Source organism: Hyla sarda, unplaced genomic scaffold (genome assembly GCF_029499605.1).
Source record: "Hyla sarda isolate aHylSar1 unplaced genomic scaffold, aHylSar1.hap1 scaffold_404, whole genome shotgun sequence".
Lineage (NCBI taxonomy): Eukaryota > Metazoa > Chordata > Amphibia > Anura > Hylidae > Hyla > Hyla sarda.
Genome location: NW_026610421.1, coordinates 54,019 through 77,377, shown reverse-complemented (window position 1 = coordinate 77,377; position 23,359 = coordinate 54,019). Strand labels below are relative to the sequence as shown.

The 23,359-nt window shown below is 48.3% G+C and overlaps 1 protein-coding gene across 3 annotated transcripts in view; it reads right to left on the bottom strand.

The window, feature by feature from the left end:
• LOC130333359 (gametocyte-specific factor 1-like) overlaps window positions 1-23,359 on the bottom strand; it is a 95,976-nt gene that overhangs the window by 51,331 nt on the left and 21,286 nt on the right. For all 3 annotated transcript variants that reach the window (XM_056553839.1, XM_056553841.1, XM_056553840.1), the window contains one exon: window positions 21,248-21,345. In XM_056553839.1, coding sequence (XP_056409814.1) covers window positions 21,248-21,345 — 98 coding nt within the window. The remainder of the gene's footprint in view (window positions 1-21,247; window positions 21,346-23,359) is intronic.

The window sequence follows — 23,359 nt, the reverse complement described above, 5'->3', positions numbered from 1 at the left end:
CAGAATCTTCTTTCTTCACCCTCCGGCTTCTCAGTCTTCTTTTCTTTGCTGCGTCACCGCCGCCATATTCTTCTTCGAGCGCTGACAGTTGGCGTCTCGCGAGATCTTCACGTGACAGAGTGGTGATCACCTGTCCCGTGATGCAGTAAATTCCTCTCAGTCTCTCCGGAGCTTCTGTGAGGAAACATCGTGTATACATACACTAGTCCCTACCCACCTTTATACATCCTGTGGTGAAATTATTCTAAATTATCACTATTTTCATATTTATTGCCTTAATTGCTCTATTATCCAATACTGCCACATTGTGGCGATTTTTACTCATTACACCAGCTTTTATATTTTTACCTCAGAACAACTGTGTTATTATTTCATTAGCCTATCCCTAACTTCTGACACCGCCAACCAAGATCACATACAAAATCTGGTTGATCAATCGGTCCAATCTGCAGTACAATCCGCTGTATTTATGCTACAAGATAGTTTTAATAAATCAATTTCCCTGGCATTATCTCATCATATTCCAATTGACCCTAATTTGGCACAACCATCCACTCCAACAGAACAATATTGGTCTCCTGTTAATTGAGTATCCCAATTAGCCAAGGGCCATCAAATGCCTAAAAAGTATGTCTATAAAAGACACCGTACTTCAGACGGCAACCAATCTCATCATCTAAAGAAGGTTCGCCAAGATACTTCTCATAAAAAACCATCGCACACCGATCATAATAATAGTGTAATATCTATACACGCCTTACCCTCTGCCCAAGAGGAGGTCCATACAAAAAGGGCCAAGATATCCGCACACCGGACTAAACCTGATTCTTTTAGAGCACCATCTTCTGATGATGAGGATGCTAATGACAATAGGGATGACGCAAGTTCCTCCAATGAAAGTGGAGAATTGCACGATGAACACTGGAGCCGGGAGCTCATGACATCATAGCCCCACCCCTCATGATGTCATGCCCGCCCCTCAATGCAAGTCTATGGGTGGGGACATGACAGCCATCACGCCCCCTCCCATAGACTTGCATTGAGGGGGTGGGGCTATGACATCACGAGCTCCCAGCGCCGGCTCCAGCGTTCGGAACAGTTTGTTCCAAACGCTGAGCAGCGGAGTACCCCTTTAAAGGAGTACTCTGGTGCAGAGTACTCCTGCTCCTTCCTGTCCAGGCTGCAAAAAAAATAAAAAAAATAAACCATCTCTCACCTTCCTGTGTTCCCGCGGAGCACCACTACAGCTGATCGGTCCTCCGGTCCATCTTCTCCATACTTCCGTGTGAACGAAGCCGAGTGCCATGTTACACTTCGTTACACACGGAAGTATGAAGAAGATGGACCGGAGGACCGATCAGCTGTGGTGGCGCTCCACGGGAACCCAGGTAGGTGAGAGATGGTTCATTTTCATTTTTTTTGCAGCCCGGGCAGGACGGAGCAGGAGTACTCTGCACCAGAGTACTCCTTTAAGTGTGGCCAATTTAAGTCCCTTATCCAACACCGTCTGTAAGAAACTCAAAATACTGGCCATGTCTGGGAGAAAACAGATTTACAAGTGGCTTGTTTAACCCCTTAACGACGCAGGACGTAAATGTACGTCCTGGTGAGGTGGTACTTAACGCACCAGGACGTACATTTATGTCTTATACAAAACCGATGTATAAGACATGTACAACCGATGTATAAGACATAAAGCGATGCTCTGGTCATGCGCGGCAGGTCCCGGCTGCTGATAGCAGCCAGGGACCTGCCAGTAATGGCGGACATCCGCGATCACGCGGATGTCTGCCATTAACTCCTCAGATGCCATGATCAATATAGATCCGTGGCAATCCGATCCTCCAGAACGGCAGACGGAGGTCCCCTCACCTGCCTCCGCTGCCTTCCACGGGTCTTCTGCTCCGGTCTGAGATTGAGCAGAAGATGACCAATAACACTGATCAGTGCTATGCCCTATGCATAGCACTGAACAGTATTAGCAATCAAATGATTGCTATAAATAGTCCCCTATAGGGACTATTAAAATGTTTTAAAAAAAAAAAAAAAAAAAAAAAAGGAAAAAAGTGAAAAATCCCCTCCCCCAATAAAAATGTAAATTGCCCATTTTCCCCATTTCACCCCGAAAAAGTGTAAGAAAGAAAAAAAAAAAAAACACCTCATACTGCCGCTTATATGGAAAAATGCAAAAGTTATAGGTCTTCAAAATAGTGGGATTTGAAAAGTACTTATTTGGTTAACCTCCCTGGCGGTATGATTCTGTCTGGAAATGTGTACCAAAAGCGGTACAATTTTTTTTAACTGAATTTAACATCTCCCTCCGCCCATTTCACATCTCCCCCGTCACATTCCCCTCTCCCTTGTCACATCCCCCGTCACATTCTCCCCCCTCCTCGTCACATTCTCCCCCCTCCTTGTCACATTCTTCCCCCCTTGTCACATTCCCCCCCTTGTCACATTCATCCCCCCCCCCCTTGTCACCTTGTCCTGCAGCAGTATACACATGTTACATTCCCCTCCCCGTCACATCCCCCCCCCTTGTCACATCCCCCCTTCATGTCACATTCCCCTCCCCCCGTCACATCCCCCGTCATATTCCCCCCCTTGTCACATCCCCCCTTCATGTCACATTCCCCTCCCCCCTGTCACATCCCCCCTTCATGTCACATTCCCCTCCCCCCGTCACATCCCCCCTGTCACATTCCCCCCCTTGTCACATTCATCCCCCCCCCTTGTCACCTTGTCCTGCAGCAGTATACACTAGGTTTGCCGGCAGATTTCAAACCTAGTGTATTTGCTGCAGAACAAGCCCTTTCCCCTTCAGCCAATCACAGGCTTTACACCACTGCGGCCTGTGATTGGCTGAAAAGTGAAAGGTCCTAGAAGATGAATAGTGAAGAGAGGACACCCCGGACCGCACGGAGGGGAACGGCATCTGCAGGGACCGGGACTAGGTGAGCAAAAGGTTTTTTTATTTTACTACTTCTTCCTTTTACACTTAGCTCAGTGTCCCGTTGCGGGGGCCGGCCAGAGCAGGTAAAGAAAAATACTAAAAGTCAGTGTTTCCCTACCAGGGGGCCTCCAGCTGTTGTGAAACTACTACTCCCAGCATGCCCGGACAGCCTTTGGCTGTTCGGGCATGCTGAGAGTTGTAGTTTTGCAACAGCTGGAGGCCCCCTGGTAGGGAAACACTGACTTTTAGTATTTTTCTTTACCTGCTCTGGCCGGCCCCCGCAACGGGAGCCGACCCGAGCAGATAATCGCATGTTTTCCCGGGGGGGCCGCATCGCTATATCGCATTGCTTTTGCGATATATCGTGCAGCCCGGCTGGGAACTCTGCAATTCTACCCCAAGCATGACTCGGGGTTACCGATCCTGGCAGGGAAAATTAACCCCGAGTCACGCTCGGGATTACCGCTCAGGAGGTTAAAACATTTGCGATTTTTTTTTTTTTAAACGTAACAGTAATAGAAAAGTATGGAAATCATGGGTATCATTTTAATCGTCCCAAAGAATAAAGAACACGTCATTTTTACCATAAATTGTACGGCATGAAAATGAAACCTTCCAAAACTGCGGTTTTCTTTTTAATTTCCCCACACTACTTTTTTTTGGTTGTGCCATACATTTTATGGTAAAGTGAGTGATGGCATACAACGGACAACTGGTCGCGCAAAAAACAAGCCCTCATACTAGTCTGTGAATGAAGATATAAAAGAGTTATGATTTTTTGAAGGCGAGGAGGAAAAAACTAAAACATAAAAATAAAATTGTCTTTGAGTCTTTAATGCCAAAATGGGCTGAGTCCTTAAGGGGTTAAAAAATGTAAATAAGCCTTCCAGATTTTAAAGTAGATGTTACAGATTTCCTACTAGCTTGTAGAGTAGAGATCACTGCCTCTGAGAGACCTTTGTTTCTTAGGATCAACCTTTCAAGGGCCAGGCAGTCAAATTAAGTTTTTTTTTTTTTTTTACTTGAGGATGAACAATTGTCCCCTCAGTAAATTCTCTATTTCTGGTAGCACCCATGGGTCCGCCTGTGACATGGACCTCAGAGCCGAGAACCAGGCCCTCCGGGACAAGATTACAAATATTTTTTCCTCTTTGATTTTGTTTATCACCCTCAGTAAAAGCTGTATGGGGGGGAATGCATAGGCTATGTTCCAGTCCCACCTTTGAGCTAAAAGGTGTCCACCGCCCAAGGCCTTTCTGTTGGGTCTAGGGAGAAAAAAGTTCATACTTGGCGGTTTTGTCTGGTGGCATATAAGTCCACCTGTGGAACTCCCCTTAGCTGTGTTATCTTTGGAAGATGTCCGGGTTCAGTCTCCATTTTCCCTGGTGCAGAATGTGACGGCTGAGAAAATCTGCTTTTACTTCCCTTTAGGTGTACGGCTGTGAGAGACAAAACAGGATCTTCTGCGAAGGAAACAATTTGAGAAGCAATAGACATAAGATTGTTTTTTGTGGTGCCCTGGAGATTTATTACTGCAACTGCTGAGGAGTTGTTGACATTACTTTGGAACAGACAAGGCCTGGCCTGCTCTAGACTTTTTTGAATGGCTAGTAACTCTTTGCAATTTGAAGAGAGGGAAGACTCCTCCTTTCCCCATCTTCCCTGAAAAGCTGTGTCCAAAATGTGAGCCCCCCAGCCATAGGGACTTGCATCTGTAGTTAGGAGAACTAGATCTTGTTTTCTCCACTCCAGACCCTTTGAGAGATTTGCAGTATCTAGCCACCAAAGGAGAGAGGCTAGGGCAGCGTCTGACAATATTACCACTGTCCAGACCACATTCAGGCTGCCAAAAATTCCCACTGAAGCTTTCTTGTATGGAATTGTGCCCAATGAACCGCTTAGATGGTGGCTGTGTAAAGGCCCAATAAAGACATTGCCTTACTTATTGATACTGTTCGCAACCTTGAGGAAGAAAACATTTTTGAAGATTGGAGTCTAGTATAATTCCTAGAAATACTCTCTCTCTCTTGCCGGAACTATGGAGGACTTCCCCCAATTTATGATCCACCCTATCTTTTTTAGAATTAGTAAGATTAGTAAGGCGTGATTTAGGAAAGAATTTACCACTTCGACTGAACAACCAATTAGCAGAAAATAGTCTAGATAGGGGACAAAAGTGCCTACCCCTTCTCTGATATGGGCCGCCATCTCTGAAATGATCTTTGTAAATACCCTTGGGGCAACCGAGATATCGAAGGGCAGGGCCCGGAACTGGAGATGCACTTCTTCTGAATTTAATAGCACTGCTATCCTTAGGTACTTCTGATAATCCTGGTGAATAGGGACACGTAAATAAGCATCTTTCAGGTCTAGAGAGACCATATAAGTCTTTTCTTAAAAGATTTACAGTTGATGAAGTTGAATTTTTGATAAATCAGGAACTTGTTTAGAGGTTTCAGGCCTCTTATTGTTCCCTCACAGGGAATTGTACAAAGCTTATTTCTCCAGACCAGTTTTTTTTAGCCAAAGTGCCCTACGGGAGAATTGGCTAAAGCTGCTGACCTTGCAGACAACCTGAGGGCATCAGAAAAGGCATCTGCAAGGAAAGGCGCAGACTTCCTAATTAAAAGGAAGAGAACTAAGAATTTGCTCATGAGGTACATTATTTAGTATATTTGCCTCTAACCGATAAATCCAGTGAAGCATTGATCTGGACACACAAGTTGCAGCAACATTTGGTTTGAACGCTGCTGTAGAAGCTTCCCAGGATTTGTTAAAAAAATATCCAGATTTTTTGTCCATCGGGTCTTTAATCTGTTAAGGATCATGGACGTACACGTACGTCCTAGCTCCCTGGTACTTAAGGACCAAGGACGTACGCGTACGTCATGGAGAATTTCAGTCCCTGCCACACGCCGGGCGGGGACCGGACCGGGGTGACTGCTGGTATCAATCAGCATGCACCCCACGCAAATGCACAGGGGGGTCATCAGACCCGCCCCCCCATGTCGATGATCGGTGAATTCACACTTGCGATTTGCGTTTATTCCGGGTCCTACGGGTCTATGGTGACCCGGAATATAAGGGGGATAGCGGTTGTCTAAGACACCTACGATCCCCCTGAAGGGATAGGAGTGAGGTGGCAGGGGTGCCACCCCTCCTATCCCTGCTATTGGTGGTCTAGACGCGACCACCAATAGCAGATCGGGGGCGGGGAGGGGTTAACTTTCGTTTTCCCCGTTCTGCCCACCCACAATAGACAGGGCAGGACGGGGAAATGACGGAGGACCGGGCGTCGAAGTCCACTTACCCATCGGCGATGGCAGCGGGACGCGATCGGCGGTGGCAGAAGAGGACGGTTATGCGGCTCCCTGGATCGTACGGAAGCCGGTAAGTTGCCCAGCAACATGTGGAGGGCTACAGTCTGAGACCACTATTGCAAAGTGATCTCCAAACTGTGGCACTCCAGATGTTGCAAAACTACAACTCCCAGCATGCCCAGACAGCTGTTTGGGCATGCTGGGAGTTGTAGTTTTGCAACAGCTGGAGTGCCACAGTTTGGAGATCACTTTGCAATGACCTCTATACTGTAACACTCTAGATCTTGCACAACTACAACTCCCAGCATGCCCACATAGCAGTTTGCTGTCTCGGCATGCTGGGAGTCGTCGTTGCGTACCTCCAGCTGTTGCATAACTACATCTCCCAGCATGCCCTTCGGTGATCAGTACATGCTGTGCGTTGTAGTTTTGCAACAGCTGGAGGCACACTGGTTGGAAAATACCGAGTTATGTAACAACCTAACTGAAGGTTTTCCAACCAGTGTGCCTCCAGCTGTTGCAAAAGTACAACTCCCAGCATGCACGGTCTGTCAGTACATGCTTGGAGTTTTAGTTTTGAAACAGCTGGAGGTTTGCCCCCCCCATGTGAACGTACAGGGTACATTCACACAGGCAGGTTTACAGTAAGTTTCCTGCTTCAAGTTTGGGCTGCGGCAAATTTTTCGCCGCAGCGCAAACTCCTAGCGGGATACTCACCGTGTGAATGTACTCTAAAAAACTACACTACACCAACACATAATAAAAGGGGTAAAACACTACAAATACACCCCCTTACACAGTCCCCCCCCCCAATAAAAATGAAAAACGTATTGTACGGCAGTGTTTCCACAACTGAGCCTCCAGCTGTTGCAAAACAACAACTCACAGCATTTCCGGACAGCCACTGACTGTCCAGGCATGCTGGGAGTTTAGCAACAGCTGGAGGCACAGTGTTTGGGAATCACTGGTGTAGAATACCCCTAATTCCACCCCTATGCAATCCCTAATTTAGTCCTCAAATGCGCATGGCGCTCAGACTTCGGAGCCCTCTGGTATTTCAAGGAAACCGTTTAGGGCCACATATGGGGTATCTCCGTACTCGGGAAAAATTGCACAAATTTTTTTTTAGCGGGGGGCCCCTTTTTCTCCTTTTACCCCTTATGAAAAGGAAAAGTTGGGGTCTACACCAGCCTGTTAGTGTAAAAAAATGTAAATTTTTATACTAACATGCTGGTGTTGCCCCATACTTTATATTGTCACAAGCGGTAAAAGCAAAAAAAAAAAAAAAGACCCCCAAAATTTGTAACGAAATTTCTCCCGAATACGGAAATACCACAAATGTAGGCGTAAAATGCTCTGCTCTGATTTTACAGCAGTTCTGACATAAACGCAAAAAAATAAATAGCCACATGTGACCCCATTTTGGAAACTACACCCCTCACGGAACATAACAAGGGGTATAAACAAGGGGTATAGTGAGCCTTAACACCCCACAGGTGTTTGAAGAATTTTCATTAAAGTTGGATGGGAAAATGAAAAAAAAAAAAATTCTCACTAAAATGCTGGTGTTACCCCAAATTTTTCATTTTGACAAGGGAAAATAGGAAAAAAAAGGCCCCCAAAATTTGTAACCCCATCTCTTCTGAGTAAGAAAATACCCCATATGTGTATTTAAAGTGCTCTGCTGGTGCACTACAATGCTCAGGAGAGAAGGAGCGCCATTGGGATTTTGGAGAGAGAATGTGTCTGAAATTGAAGGCCACGTGTGTTTACAAAGCCCTCATAGTGCCATAATCATGAACCCCCCCATTTTAGAAACTACACCCTACACCCCTCATGTAATGTAATAAGGGGTACAGTGAGCATTTACGCCCCACAGGTGTCTAACAATGAAATAATTTCTCATTTGCACAGCCCACTATTCCAAAGATCTGTCATACGCCAGTGGGGTGTAAATACTCACTGCACTCCTTATTAAATTCTGTGAGGGGTGTAGTTTCCAAAATGGGGTCACATGTGGGGGGGGGGTCCACTGTTCTGGCACCATGGGGGGCTTTGTATACACACATGGCCCGACTCCCATTCCAAACAAATTCACTCTCCGAAAGCTCAATGGCACTCCTTCTCTTCTGAGCATTGTAGTGCGCCAGCAGAGCACTTTACGTCCACACATGGGGTATTTCCATACTCAGAAGAAATGGGGTTACAAATTTTGGGGGTCATTTTACCCTATTACCCCCTTGTAAAAATGTAAAATTTTGGGGGAAAGCAGCATTTTAGTGAAAAAAAATTTTTTTTCTCATTTACACATCCAACTTTAACGAAAAGTTGTCAAACACCTATGGGGTGTTAAGGCTCACTGGACCCCTTGTTACGTTCCTTGAGGGGTGTAGTTTCCAAAATAGTATGCCATGTGAGGTTTTTTTTGCTGTCCTACCACCATAGTTGCTTCCTAAATGTGGCATTCTCCCAAAAACCATTTGAGAAAAACTCACTCTCCAAAATCCCAGTGTCGCTCCTTCCCTTCCGAGTCCTCTACTGCGCCTGCCGAACAACTTTACATACACATGAGATATTTACTTACTCGAGAGAAATTAGGTCACAAATTTTAATGAAGATTTCTCTCCTTTTACGACTTGTAAAAATGTTAAAACTGGGTTTACAAGAACATGCGAGTGTAAAAAAAAAAAAATGAAGATTTTGAATTTTCTCCTTCATTTTGCTGCTATTCCTGTGAAACACCTAAAGGGTTAACACACTTACTGAATGTCATTTTGAATACTTTGAGGGGTGCAGTTTTTATAATGGGGTCATTTATTGGGTATTTCTAATATGAAGGCCCTTCAAATCCCCTTCAAAACTGAACTGGTCCCTGAAAAAAGGCGATTTTCTTATGCTTACCGTAAAATCTCTCTCTCGAAGGATCCATTGGGGGACACAGACCATAGGTTTATGATGCTGTCTCTAGGAGGCTTGACACTATGGCAACCAAAAAAAGTCGGCTCCTCCCAGCAGGATATACCCGCCTCCAGGCCCTGAGGTAATCAGTTTTAGTCCCAGAGCAATAGGAGAAGACCGACAGGCAACTGTCCGAGCAATCAGAAGAAAAGCAACTGAACACACCCTCGGACAGATAACTGAAATAGGAACACCAGAAAAAAAGGGTGGGAGCTGTGTCCCCCAATGGATCCTTCGAGAAAGAGATTTTACGGTAAGCACAAAAAAAAATCTCCTTTTCTCTATCGGCTCCATTGGGGGACACAGACCATGGGACGTACCAAAGCCGTCACTTGGGTGGGTGAGGAATCAGACAGGTGGACGGTTGGACCACCGCCATCTGCAACGTCTTACAGCCCAGAGTAGATCTGGGATCTTCCTCTTGCAGCGGTAAGCTCCTGAATAGCAGACCGGATCCACCGAAAAAAAGTGGTGGCCGCAGGAGCAGGTTGTCCTGTACGACGACCTTCCGGAGAAACGAAAACAGGGAGTCACACTGCCGAAAGGAAAGAGAGACAGAGATAAGTCTGAACAGCCCTCACCACAACCAGGCTGTGGAAAAAAACGCTTCCAGGGATGAGAAGGGACCGGACAAAATGGACAGTAAGACAGTCTCATCGAGATGAAAAAGTCAAATCCATCTCAGGTAAAAAAGGACAGACCTGGACTGAAAACAACTTGTCCTGGTATAAAACCAGGAAGGGAGAATGGCAAGAGAGAGCTGCCAGCTCTGACACCCTCCGAATAGAGGTAAGAGCAATAAGGAACGCCACCTTCCGGGGAAGGAGGCGAAGAGAAATGTCCCTGAGAAGTACAAAAAGGAGGCACCTTGCAGAGCACCTAAGACCAGGAGCAAGTCCCAAGGGAAAGAAGGGGACAGAGAAGGAGGGCAAGGTGTCCCACTCCCTGAACCAGGTTCGGACATGATAATTGAACGCCAGGGGATGTTGAAAAAAAGAATGGAAAAGCTCCAAGGGAGCTTAAAAGCCAACCCTTGGGCCAGCCCCGACTGGAAAGGGGTCGGAAGGGAAAACTACGACCGGAGAAACAAGGGCTGAGTTTCACACAAACTAAAAGAAGACCGCCAGGTATGGAGGCAAATCTTGCAGAGGAAGGCCTGTGAGCCCTCAGCATGGTGCGAACCACTTGGGAAGAGAAGCCGCGGGTCCTCAGAACCGCTGTCTCAACCGCCACGCCAGCAAAGGCCGAGACGGTAAATAGGGAAGGCGCAGCCTTGAGTCATGAAGGAACCTGACCACGACGACATACCACGCCCGCCGGGGCCAGGCTGGGTCACGAAAGAGGAACGTTTCGGTTGTGGCGGGACAAGCACTGGTCCACGCCAGGAGTGCCCCAGGGATTGCAGATCACTGATCACAAGATGGCCGGAAACTTGAGTTCCGCCTAGAAGGGAATTTCCCAAGAAACAAGCAAGGAAAGAATTGCCCTAGGCCCCAACATGTTGAAGGGGAAAAGGGCTCTAGGGGGACCAAGGCCCAGACCGGCCGGTCAACGAAAATACCTCCCCAGCCCGACAGACTGGCAGGGAGGGGCAGGAAGGAGCGCCCCTGAAAGAGCAGGGGGGGGGGGGGGGGGACGAAGCCACCATAAAAGGGACAGACAAGACTGTTGAGAGAGAACGATCTTGCGGTCGAGAGACCATGGAGACCTGTCCCACCGGAAGAAAAATCACCAGTTGAAGAGGTCGGTGATGAAACTGGGCAAATGGCACGGCGACCACGGCCGCCACCAACCGACCCAGGACATCTATGCAAAAGTGAATGGATACTGGAGCAGGGTGCCGAAGTCATCGGACTCCAGATAAGAGAGTCAGCCAATTTCTCGTCAGTCGAAAGTGGGCAGAGGCCGCGTTGCACTGGTGCCCCAGGAGAGCGGTTGGACTTGTCCCGATTGACCATCCAACCAAAGTGAGATAATGTCTGAAGGTTGAGACTAAGACTCTCCAGGATCTGGGCCCTGGCTGGAGCTCTGATCAGGAGGTCGTCCAGTAAAGAATTACGGAAACAACTGTTATCCGTAAAAGGGCCATCACAGGCGCCAGAACTTTGGTAAGGGTCCGCGGAGAGGTGGCCAGACCAAAATGGAGAGCCACAATGAAAAATGACCGTCCGGATCTGCAAGGCGGGGGTACCGCTGAAGACTAGGAAACAATGAGGTATGGAGGCAGGCATCCTTGATGTCCACCGAGGAAGAAAACTTCCCTAGAACCACGGACGCCAGGACTGAATGGAGACACTTCATTCGGGATGGGAAAGCAGAAAATGCTCACTGAGCTACTTGAGAACCAAGATTGGGCGAACAGAAACGGCTTCTTGGGGACCACAAAGAGGTTGGAATAAACCTCAAAAACGTTCCCCTGAAGGAACCGGACAATTACTCCATGGACAAAAAGGAGCTGGAGCGCGCTCCGAACTGCCTTCCCTAGAGATGAGAACCGGAGGGTCCAGGAAAGAAAAAGGCAATCCCATGGAAGGGAAGCAAATTCGATCCTGTATCTGTTGACTACCACATCCCTGACCCAGGGATCCTGAATGTGCGTGGTCCAGGCATCCTTGGAGAGTAAGAGGCGACCAACCACCGGAGAAAGGTCGGCGGGTGGGGGCGACCCTTCAGGCCGAGGAAGGCCTACGGTTGCCTGATGGGGCTGCCAAACGGCCGGAATGGATAGCAGACCTCTGGGAGGGACGGGTCCAGAAGGAGGAAGCCCCCTTCCCGTGAAGGCGCCTGGCTGGACCCTTTGTTGGTCCCAAAGGTCCGCAGAATCGGAAGGCAGAGGACTTCCGACGAAAAGCGGTTCTGTGAGCCTTATCCAGAGGTAAAAGAACTCTTTTCCGCCCATCGCCTCACTTCCTGAAGGCGGTGTCGGTATTCCATGCTTTAAGCCACATGGTGGCTACCAGGTAGCTTGTGGCAAAGGCAGCACAGCGGCTGTGCATGGAAGCAGAACACAGAAAGTCTCCAGCTGAGGAGCATCGGACAGCTTGATTAAATAAATCCTCCGGAAGGATCTTGAAGACTACCCTGGTGGAGTTGGGAGACCATACTGAAAAGGCTTTTGACACCCAAGCAGAAGCAAAAGCAGGAAGAACCTGCTGTCTCAAAGGCAAAGTTTGCCAAAGTCTCCACCTTCATGTCCGCTGGATCCTTGAAGGCAGCCACATCAGCCAACGGCCGGGTAGTCGCCTTAGAGAGGAGGAAGACCGGCGGAACCACAGTTGGAGGGGAGGTCCACCGAGCAATGATGTCCTTGGCGAAGGGATACCGTGCTTGAACCTTCTTTGTGTCCTGAAACTTCTTGTCAGGTCGCTTCCAGACGGATACCAGCAGGGCGTAAAATTCAGCGTGAGAGCTGAAAGTCTTGGGAGCCAGAAGTTCGCCAGAATAGGTAAGGCCTGTTGCCTCCTTAAAACGGGGTAACAGCCTGGTTTTGCGTTCAATTGTATACCCGCCGTGGTATTTTTCACTAAGCACGTTTGTCACACGGCCGGCGGTCTTCCGCCACCGGCCGTTTTATGTATAAACACATCCCCAGTCACTGCGGCGTCACCTGGTGGCGCAGTACCCCGTTCAGTCACCCCCGCTTACCTCCGGTCCCAAGCCGTGGCGCGTCACTGAATCGGTGGCGCTGCAGTGGCACCGGCGTGCAGGGTAAGAGCACGCCACAGCGAACTCTGCCCACGTCATCCCCGAGCCGGCGGTCACGGGTGTGCTGACGCGCCGGGTCAAGTGGTGCCGGTGGGCGAGCGCTATGCCCACAGCCCCGCCTCTACGCTCTTTAGCCCTGCTGCGGTGATACCACTGCAGCTGCAGCGGGGCTAGCTACGGGGTTCTAGTCTCACGGACGGAGCTGGAGGAGGGCCCCGCTCCGCTCACTCAGCGCGCACAGTCCGGGGCACGGCTGTGCGGTCCTCGCGCCCCTGGTGCTCTGATTGTGTGCCAGCCCTCCAGTATGACAGGTCCGATCAGCCGGTCTGCGCATGGAGTGGCTGGCTTGCGATCGGTGCTCCGGGGGTCGAGGGCAGGACACAGGCCGCTGTTAGGGGTCATTCCAAGGGTTGTTCCACAGGGCCTGCCAGCGAACCTCCACTCAGGTGGTGGTGGCCACAAAGGGCAGTATGCAGGGGGTGGGGGGGGGGGGGGGTTTGGGAGGAAGGTGGTGGTATTAAGCTCAGCGGGTACAACTGGGGGCAGGTCAGGTCACCCATTAATGGCCACTTTATCATTACTGTCCCTTTAGTTGGAGTTGCGTGATTCATTGTTCTGGGACTACATACATCGTCAGCGTCTTGCCAGTTACAGGTGTGTGTGAAAAAAAAAAATAAAAAAAATTAAATATATTAAATAAATAAAAAATATATTCATATTTACACATACGGCAGTTCTCAGCTACTGGCACACACAAAACCCCACCTTAGGTCGGCTCACAGCAGTCCCGACTCCACAGTGGTTGGTTCATTCAGGCATACAGGAACGGCATCCTGCGGTGCCTCTTCACCTTGAGTACTATTACACATATATATATATATATATATATATATATATATATATATATATATATATATATAGTCTGGCATATAATATATCATATACATTACTTCCCCCACCACACAGGCTGCATACAGCATACATATTCAGTCACACAGAGACCTTTCACTCCATATGGGAGGCGTTGCATCACACATGTCCTGTCATCCGTGAGTGATTTTACACGAGCGTTTTGTTTCTCTTCGGGGCTTAGCTCCTGGTGACGTTGTTTTGCAGTTGGGGAGGCAGTTGCAGGTGTGTAAAAAAATAAAATAAAAAAAGGGACAGTTTATACATGTGCTAGGCCAGCAAGTTGGGTTACTCATGCTCTTTTTTTGTTTGTCCACCGGCACCCTTTACCGGACCGGTTAGGTTGCCAGTCAGCATGTCCAACGCATCCGATATTGAGGAGGCTATGTCAATTCCGGAGACTCCAGCCAGGGCTTCGGATAGAGGCAGCGTCTCTTCTTATCGAGTGTGGACGATCCCTAGGATCATGGAAGAGTTGAGCAGGAAGGGAGTACCTTTTGCAGCAACCGCCAGGAAAACTGAGCTATACAGACTTTTGCTAGAGAATCCTCTGGCAGGCCCCAGTGTAGCCACGGTACCCGGGACTGGAGATAGCACACAGTCCGGGCAGCTACTCCAGATGATGAGCTCCATGCGGTCATCAATGACGGGGTTTCAGGACAGACTTGACTCATTGGAAAGGGACAGGGCTGCCGCCCAGGCAGCGCCCGTTGCCGATACCACGGTCCCCGTACCACCGGTTCAGGTGGAGGTCATCCCACCCCCGGCATCCACGTCAAGGGCTCTCGTCCCAGGTACAGCTTGTGAGGACTTAAGTGTGGCCCCTGAATCCTATGTCCCGGCCAACATACGCAAAGAAATTATAGAGGGTAAGGACATAAAACCTGGCCGCTCTGCTGATAGCATCCCACGATGTCAATGACACTAAAACGGTGTCTTGTGGGGAAGTGGCAGTGACATTCAAAAGCAGGGATGCCAGACTTATTAGGAAACTCAACTTCTCTGAGTTTGTCATCGCTTTTAGCATGTACCGCAAAGTGGTATGTTCAGTCGGGCCAGACAGACGCCAGGAGTTGGACAGGTACTTGTACAATATTGCCGATTTAAGCATGAACTATATGGTAGTCTTAAAACAACGAACCACCAAAGCATTTTCTTTCAAGGCTGCGGCTGCTCTAACACAGTACAACAGAGAGACTGATTGGGCAAGGATGGACACGGGACTCTTTTGCAGGTATTTCGCTGGGCTAAGGGCACCAGCATGCTCTTATTGCAAGTCAATTTTGCACGCCACAAATGGTGCTCACAGGCAAAAGAAGCTGGGAACTGCAGACCCCTACCTGTAGCCGGTCCTTCTGGCCAGAAAGCAGTTAGCATGGTGGATAGGCAGGGCAGGCCGATCAGGTTCCTAGGGCGGAATGCGATCTGCAACAATTACAACCTATAGTCATGCAACTTCAACTTGTGCAGATTGCTTCACATCTGCTCCAATTGCTACAGGGCACATCCTAGGTCGGCCTGCACCTTAAAGAATGCACAGGCATGACTAGGCGTGGTGGACGTAGAGGTCCTTGCGCGCCTGTTGAGCAGCCTTCCTGAGCCTCGATGGGTCACTTGGTTACTGGAGGGTTTTGTTTCCGGCTTTCATACAGGCCTAGTAGCCCTCCCATAGTCCACCCAGGAGTGCAAGAATCTTGTCTCCGCGGCAGGGGACCCAGACACAGTAGCGATGCTGATCAGAAACGAACTGGACAAAGATTTCATGATCGGGCCCTTCATCTCATCAGCCTTCAGTTGCTATAGGGTTAGCCCTATAGGCATTGTGTCCAGTAAATTTCATAAAAAGCGTTTGATTTATGATTTGTCAGCACCTCATTGCTCAGTTATCCCCAGTCTGAATTCGTTAATCGGAGTTCGGAGTTTAGCATGAAGTATGCTTCGATCGATGAGGCAATCCAGATGATCTCACGTCTGGGGCAAGGGGCTTGGTTGTCAAAAGCTGACATCGCTGATGCGTTCAAATTGCTGCCGGTAAAAAAAAGGAGCTATGGCCATGGTACGGGATTAAGTGGGAAGACAGATATTACTTTGCAGTCAAGTTAACCTTTGGGTCAAAAAGCAGCCCCTGGTTGTTCGATCAGTTTGCCATAGCCGTCCAGTGGGTATTAGAGAACATAGTGAGGTGCGGCGATGTCATCCACTATTTGGACGACTTCCTGTTATTAGAGGCTCCACAGTCAGTGCCCCATCAACTCGCAGACCTGCTTGCAGTGTTCCAACAGTTAGCGGTCCCGGTCTCCCCGACCAAGATAGAAGGCCCTTCCCACGCATTGACCTTCTTGGGTATCATTTTAGATTCAGGAAAAATGGAGGCCAAATTACCGGCAGACAAATTAGATAGGATCAGAGAAATTTATCTCCAGGCTGCTGGAAGTTGTTACGCCGAGCGCTCCGGGTCCCCGCTCCTCCCCGGAGCGCTCGCAGCATCCTCTCATTCGCAGCGCCCCGGTCAGACCTGCTGACCGGGTGCGCTGCAATATCACTCCCAGCCGGGATGCGGTTCGCGACGCAGGAGGCGCCCGCTCGCGATGCGCATCCCGGCTCCCGTACCTGACCCGTTCCCCGTCCATCTTGTCCCGGCGCGCGCGGCCCCGCTCCTTAGGGCGCGCGCGCGCCGGGTCTCTGCAATTTAAAGGGCCACTGCGCCACTGATTGGCGCAGCAGGCCTAATCAGTGTTATCACCTGTGCACTCCCTACTTATACCTCACTTCCCCTGCACTCCCTCGCCGGATCTTGTTGCCATTGTGCCAGTGAAAGCGTTCCCTTGTGTGTTCCTAGCCTGTGTTACAGACCTCCTGCCGTTGCCCCTGACTACGATCCTTGCTGCCTGCCCTGACCTTCTGCTACGTCCGACCTTGCTCTTGTCTACTCCTTAGTACCGCGCTTATCTTCAGCAGTCAGAGAGGTTGAGCCGTTGCTGGTGGATACGACCTGGTTGCTACCGCCGCTGCAAGACCATCCCGCTTTGCAGCGGGCTCTGGTGAATACCGGTAGCAACTTAGAACCGGTCCACCAACACGGTCCACGCCAATCCCTCTCTGGCACAGAGGATCCACCCTCCAGCCAGCCGAATCGTGACAGAAGTCATGTCCGCTGCTCCCAATCAGGACAGTGCTGTCACCCTAGGTCCCACTGCCAGGTCAGATCTAGCAATGTGGCAAGTTTTCCTCGACAACTGGAATGGCATCTCATTCTTCCTCCCCGAAGTGTCGGATCACCCACCCAAAGTATTCACCGACGCATCTTCCAGTATAGGCTTAACGGCTCTCCATAACAACCACTGGCTAGCAGACGCATGGCCAGACCAAGTCAAAAACATGTCTGGTTTCAACCAATCTTCAGCAGCCTTTGAGATCTTTCCGGTAGTAGCAGCAGCAGCCGTGGCATGGGGGCGTAGTTGGGCTAACAATACGGTGGTTTTCATATGTGACAACCAGGCCACCGTGGAAATTTTAAATAAGGGCCGTTCAAAATCTGAATTGGTAATGACTTTCTTAAGGAGGTTGGTATGGGTCGTCCTTAGCCACCATTTCCATTTCACTGCAGTACACATACCAGGAGCTAGGAACACGGCAGCTGATGCATTATCAAGGTTACATTTTAACGTTTTCTTTCAGACCATACCAGAGGCAGACCAGGTGGGCACACCGGTTCCCCCAGTCAAGGCTCTCCTGATGGATTAACGCAATACAAAAACTGGCAAATGGCCTCATCAGGCATTCCCTGGCCAGCAACACTAAGAAGTCCTATGACGTAGGATGGGATAGATACCAAGGCTTTATCAAGACCCACAAGGCAGCAGATATTGAATATATCGAACTATTAGTATGTTTTATTGCTTTTTGCAACTAGAATTCAAAGTTGCCCCTTAGCACCATCAAGACATACCTTGCAGGGTTACAGAACCACTTCTCCATGCAATTTCCCAGTAGGCCTTCTTTGTTCTCGGCTCATCCAGTCCGAGCAATACTAAAAGGCATTTGCAACATCTCAGGCACCAAGCCTCTGTCACGGCTTCCAGTCACTGGGAAATTGTTCAGGAGTATGTCGGACGCACTGGACAGATCCCCGTTTGGCTTCACCAATAGCCTGGTTATCAAGGCGGCAATATACCTGGCATTCTACGGCTTCTTGAGACCAGGGGAATTCTCTAGTACCAATCTCAAGGCACCAGCCTTGCAGAAATCCCAGTTAGTTTCAGCCAATAATATGTTCATATTAACATTATTGTCCACCAAAACTTCCCAGGGGGGGGGGGGGGGGAGGCGGTACAGGTCCAGTACTACCAAACAGGACACAAGTGGTGTCCTGTTGAGGTGTGCAGAACCCTGATGGGCACCATGGTGGGCAGACCGGCTGATACACCGTTGCTCCTGTTCAATAGTGCCCCACTGACGACCAGTACATTTGTTAAACAGGTACGAGCTCTGGCAAAGGCCCTAGGTCACGATCCCACTACTCTTTACGGGCATTCGTTCCGGATTGGGGCAGCTTCGGCTGCCTCTCTGCATCAGGCACCAGCTCACATCATTAAAACCATGGGCAGATGGAAGTCAACCTGCTATACCTGATATGTACCAAACCCTCAGCTTGATGTATCTCAAGTGTTTAAAAAGTCTTGGTTTTGTAAAGATGCAGTCTAAATAAATTATCTACTTACCTACTTAGCTTGGTTTTTGCCCTCTACAGGTGTACCCCCGTTCGCGGTCATGGCACACACCAACCGCTGGATATGTATGATTCTGTGTTTATCTCAATAGGGTTGTTGGCTTATAGGTTCAGGTAAGTACTCACGTCGGGAGCCTGAGCACAAGTAATCAGTCTGCAGGACTGGGTTTGTGGGAGGGGCGGAGGACTAAAAAAAGGTCCACAATTCCCCTCTTCTGGGCGTGTGTTGCATTTGCATAACCCACCCAACCCGCCCTTCCTTCAGTATTCTCCACTACAGGGTATGCCCTCTACAGGTGTACCCCCGTTCACGGTCATGGCACACACCAACCGCTGGTTATGTATATGTATGATTCTGTGTTTATCTCAATAGGTTTGTTGGCTTATAGGTTCAGGCAAGTACTCACGTCCGGAGCCTGAGCACAAGTGTATAAAAAAAAAAAAAAAAACGGTCTGAGCCCCCAAGGCAGCTGCTGTGAATTTTTTTTTTTTAACTCTGACAGGCTGAGGAGAGATGCAGAACACTGCACCAATGGCAAGAGGGGATCATACTAAACCAAGGGCGCTGTTGAATGGCCCTGAAAACTCCCCTCTGCGTACGCACAGGACCAATAGATAACTAGCCCCCGCACAGAGAAGCACCGACGGGCCGGTGGGCGGATCTAATGCACCCCAGCCCGCTGAAGTAAATGTAGCTGAGTAATACCTCCGGCAGCCTCCGCTGCCGATAGAGAGACATGATAGAGCGCTATGTGCGGCCGGGCGGAAGAAGTGACCGTAGCACAAAACGAAAGTAACCACCGCAGCTTATTAGCAAGCCGCTATAAAAGTACAAACACCACTGCTCTGACCCCCAGCCTTATAATAAAGAAAGGGACCCCCAAACAGACAAAAGGAGGGAAAAAACCTCCTGGTCTGACCTAATTTAATAGTGGGCTAAATACTGGGGGTCTCCAGAGGTTGAAAATCCGCCACCTGATAGAAATAAGGGGGGGGGGGGGGGAGGGAAATACTCACCTCATGCTGAAGAACTTACCTCATGAAGGTTTCCCTATGAAGTCTTCAGAATGTAGTCTTCAGTCAGCATTATCACCTGCAGAAAGCCAAGCTCATAGCAAGGGGAACAGGGAGGTAGGGGGACCCGGACCCATGAGGCACAACCCCAAGCGCTGACCGTTGTCGAGAGAGGGTTAACAGTACATCCAAGAAGCCTGATACCTCTCGCAATTGGGAAACAGTGAACCGCAGTTCCCGAGTCCCCACCTAAAAACTGAAAGAAAAAGGAATAAAAGAACTAACACATTCCCTAACTAGGAAAATAAAAAATAAAAGACCTTGTCTGGAGAACACCAGACCAAGTCCACCTCCTTAGACACTAAGCTGAAACAGATTACCTCAGGGCCTGGAGGCGGGTATATCCTGCTGGGAGGAGCCAACTTTTTTGGTTGCCATAGTGTCAAGCCTCCTAGAGACAGCAGCATAAACCCACGGTCTGTGTCCCCAATGGAGCCGATAGAGAAATTCTGATTTAGAAAATTTTGTGAAAAATTGGAAAATTGCTGCTATACTTTGAAGCCCTCTGATGTCTGCCAAAAGTAAAAACAGCTCAACTTTATGATGCAAATCTAAAGTTGACATATTGAATTTGTGAATCAATATCTAATTTATTTGGAATGTCTATTTTCCTTACAAGCAGAGAGCTTCAAATTTAGAAAAAAAAAAAAAAGGACAGAAACCACTGAGGCTGGGGAGGAGGGAGCTGCCTTTTATTCTCTAGGTTTCCTGTCCTGAGGGGCGGAGTCCCTCTCTCAGTTGGTGCTGTCATGGCGAAAGGGAAAAGATTAATAAATAGCTTCAGTTGTTCTTATACTGTCCCACAGTATAAAGTTAACATGTTATACCACAAGGTCAACACCACAAAAATCCAATCCCAGAATGCCGTTCTTTCACCATTCACTACACTCCAGCCCACATTTATTATATCTGCACTTTCTTTTTGGTGCATTTTACTCCAATATACGATGTAGTCTGTGCAGGCGGCGTCTGTATTCACATTTTGTGCCATCTGCGTCAGGTTGTGGGTGTGGCTTGACTCATGGCTAAAGCAACCCAAACCTCTACTGATAAATATGGGCCTATATGTACCCCCAATATCTTCATGCTGTGCCCCTTATTGCTGTATTTAGTTGCTTAGTAATAAAGAAGACATACAGGCCAATTCCTAAGGACTTCACAAAACTTTTTTTTTTTTTTTTTAGGAAGCGCTAACCCTACACCTCATAGCATTCCCCCCCCCCCCCCCCTTACATCTCCTCCTCCAGCAGTCCATGTGGGGAGCAGACTATAGTTCCCATCATGCACTGCTGACAGCTATTAGAGGATTTTATCTCGCCTCCTGTGCACTTCATATTACACTCTATCACATAAGTTCTCCACCATCTAGATGAAGCACAGGTTGTAACCCTCAGCAGTGAGGTATATGCTGGGATTATGTGGAGAAATACTGAACAGATTGAATTTCTTCAGATTGATTATATATATATATATATATATATATATATATATATATATATATATATATATATATATATAAGGAGCCAAGTCTTGAATAGTGTAATGTCCCTTTAAATGCTGATGGTAAGCCTTTGGATTTATATTATTTTTCTGACATACCTTCCTGCACTTAAGCAGATGGTATGGAAAGCGAGACGCTCTTATCTGGTGGTTAGAATCATATGGGCATTGCAGTAGTCCATCTGGATCCAGTGGATCTATAAAAACAATTAAAAAAAAATTAAAATCAATAAAACAATAAATAAATAATACAAATCTACAGCGATGTGACCGCTGCAACCAGGGATCAGCTGTCATGGTCCCACCAGGACTACAATTTCTCAATATATCGCTATATATAAACAACCAGGGATCAGCTGTCATAGTCACATCAGTAGTACACGTTCTCACTAGATCGCTATATACAGTCATGACTGTAAATGTTGGCACCCCTGAAATTTTTCTAGAAAATGAAGTATTTCTCACAGAAAAGGATTGCAGTAACACATTTTGCTATATACATGTTTATTCCCTTTGCGTGTATTGGAACTAAAACCAAAAAAAGGAGGGAAAAAAAAAGCTAATTGGACATAATGTCACCAAACTTCAAAAATGAGCTGGACACAATTATTGGCCCCTTTCAAAATTTTATTAAGACAGGAGGCTCCTAATATATATGTGTTACGCCGAGGGCTCCGGGTCCCTGCTCCTCCCCGGAGCGCTCACGGCATCTCTCTCCCTGCAGCGCCCCGGTCAGACCCGCTGACCGGGAGCGCTGCACTGACATTGCCGGCGGGGATGCGATTCGCATAGCGGGACGCGCCCGCTCGCGAATCGCATCCCAAGTCACTTACCCGTCCCGGTCCCCGGCTGTCATGTGCTGGCGTGCGCGGCTCCGCTCTCTAGGGCGCGCGCGCGCCAGCTCTCTGAGACTTAAAGGGCCAGTGCACCAATGATTGGTGCCTGGCCCAATTAGCCTAATTGGCTTCCACCTGCTCCCTGGCTATATCACCTAACTTCGCATGCACTTCCTTGACGGATCTTGTTGCCTTGTGCCAGTGAAAGCGTTTAGTGTTGTCCAAGCCTGTGTTACCTGATCTCCTGCTATCCATTTTGACTACGAACCTTGCCGCCTGCCCCGACCTTCTGCTACGTCTGACCTTGCCTCTGCCTAGTCCTTCTGTCCCACGCCTTCTCAGCAGTCAGCAAGGTTGAGCCGTTGCTAGTGGATACGACCTGGTTGCTACCGCCGCAGCAAGACCATCCCGCTTTGCGGCGGGCTCTGGTGAACACCAGTAGCCACTTAGAACCGGTCCACGCCAATCCCTCGCTGACACAGTGGATCCACAACCTGTAAGCCGAATCGTGACAATATGCAACTCTTTCTTGTTTATTTGCTCCAGCAGCGAGACAGTTAAATGAATTGAAAGAGAAAAAAACTTAGGAACAACCAAACATGAATGAACACTAGCCAATCATAATAGGACCTAGTCCATATAATGTGTGCCCAGTCAGTAATCTTCCTTCTTTCTCGCTGCTCCGCAGGACAAGATACGTATATTCATTATTATGGTGCTAATTACTTGTATATGTTTATTATTTTGCTCCGTTAATTAAATTCATTACAAATTAATTTTATTCCATTGCTTCTGCATTTCTATAATTCTCCCGGTTATAGCTCCCCTCTATTTCAACCGGGCTTTGTACTACACATTCAGTGCTTATAATCCCTTCTCAGTCCCTTCTTTATCAGTTCCCTCCTCCTCCCCCCCCCCCCCCTCTTCACTCCGTTCATATATTATCATTACCACTACCTTTCTTCTGCTCTCGGCGGAGTTATTCGGCCGCCCGCACTTCCTTATACTCCATAAACCTGTAATCTCGGGTCTCGCGAGACTTCGGCTTATCTTAGGTTTCGCGCTCTAAGCGCTCACAGCGCTCGTCAGGAGAATCCTGTCAGACGTGTCTCTTGTCATTGATTCATTACCTGAGCTTGTTCACCGCTTGTACCACCACCTAATTAGAGCTATACTATTAGTTTTCATTAGCCTGTGCTTACCACTTGTACCACCACCTATTAGAATATATTTTCACTAAATAAGGTATTAGTTACTTTCATTGTTAACCCTTTAGTGTCCCTTCAGGAAATATATAATTATATCTGCACTTACCCTATACTATTATTGTTCTTTTCTTCAGCCATAAAATGGAGAATAAAAATTCCTCTCAGGA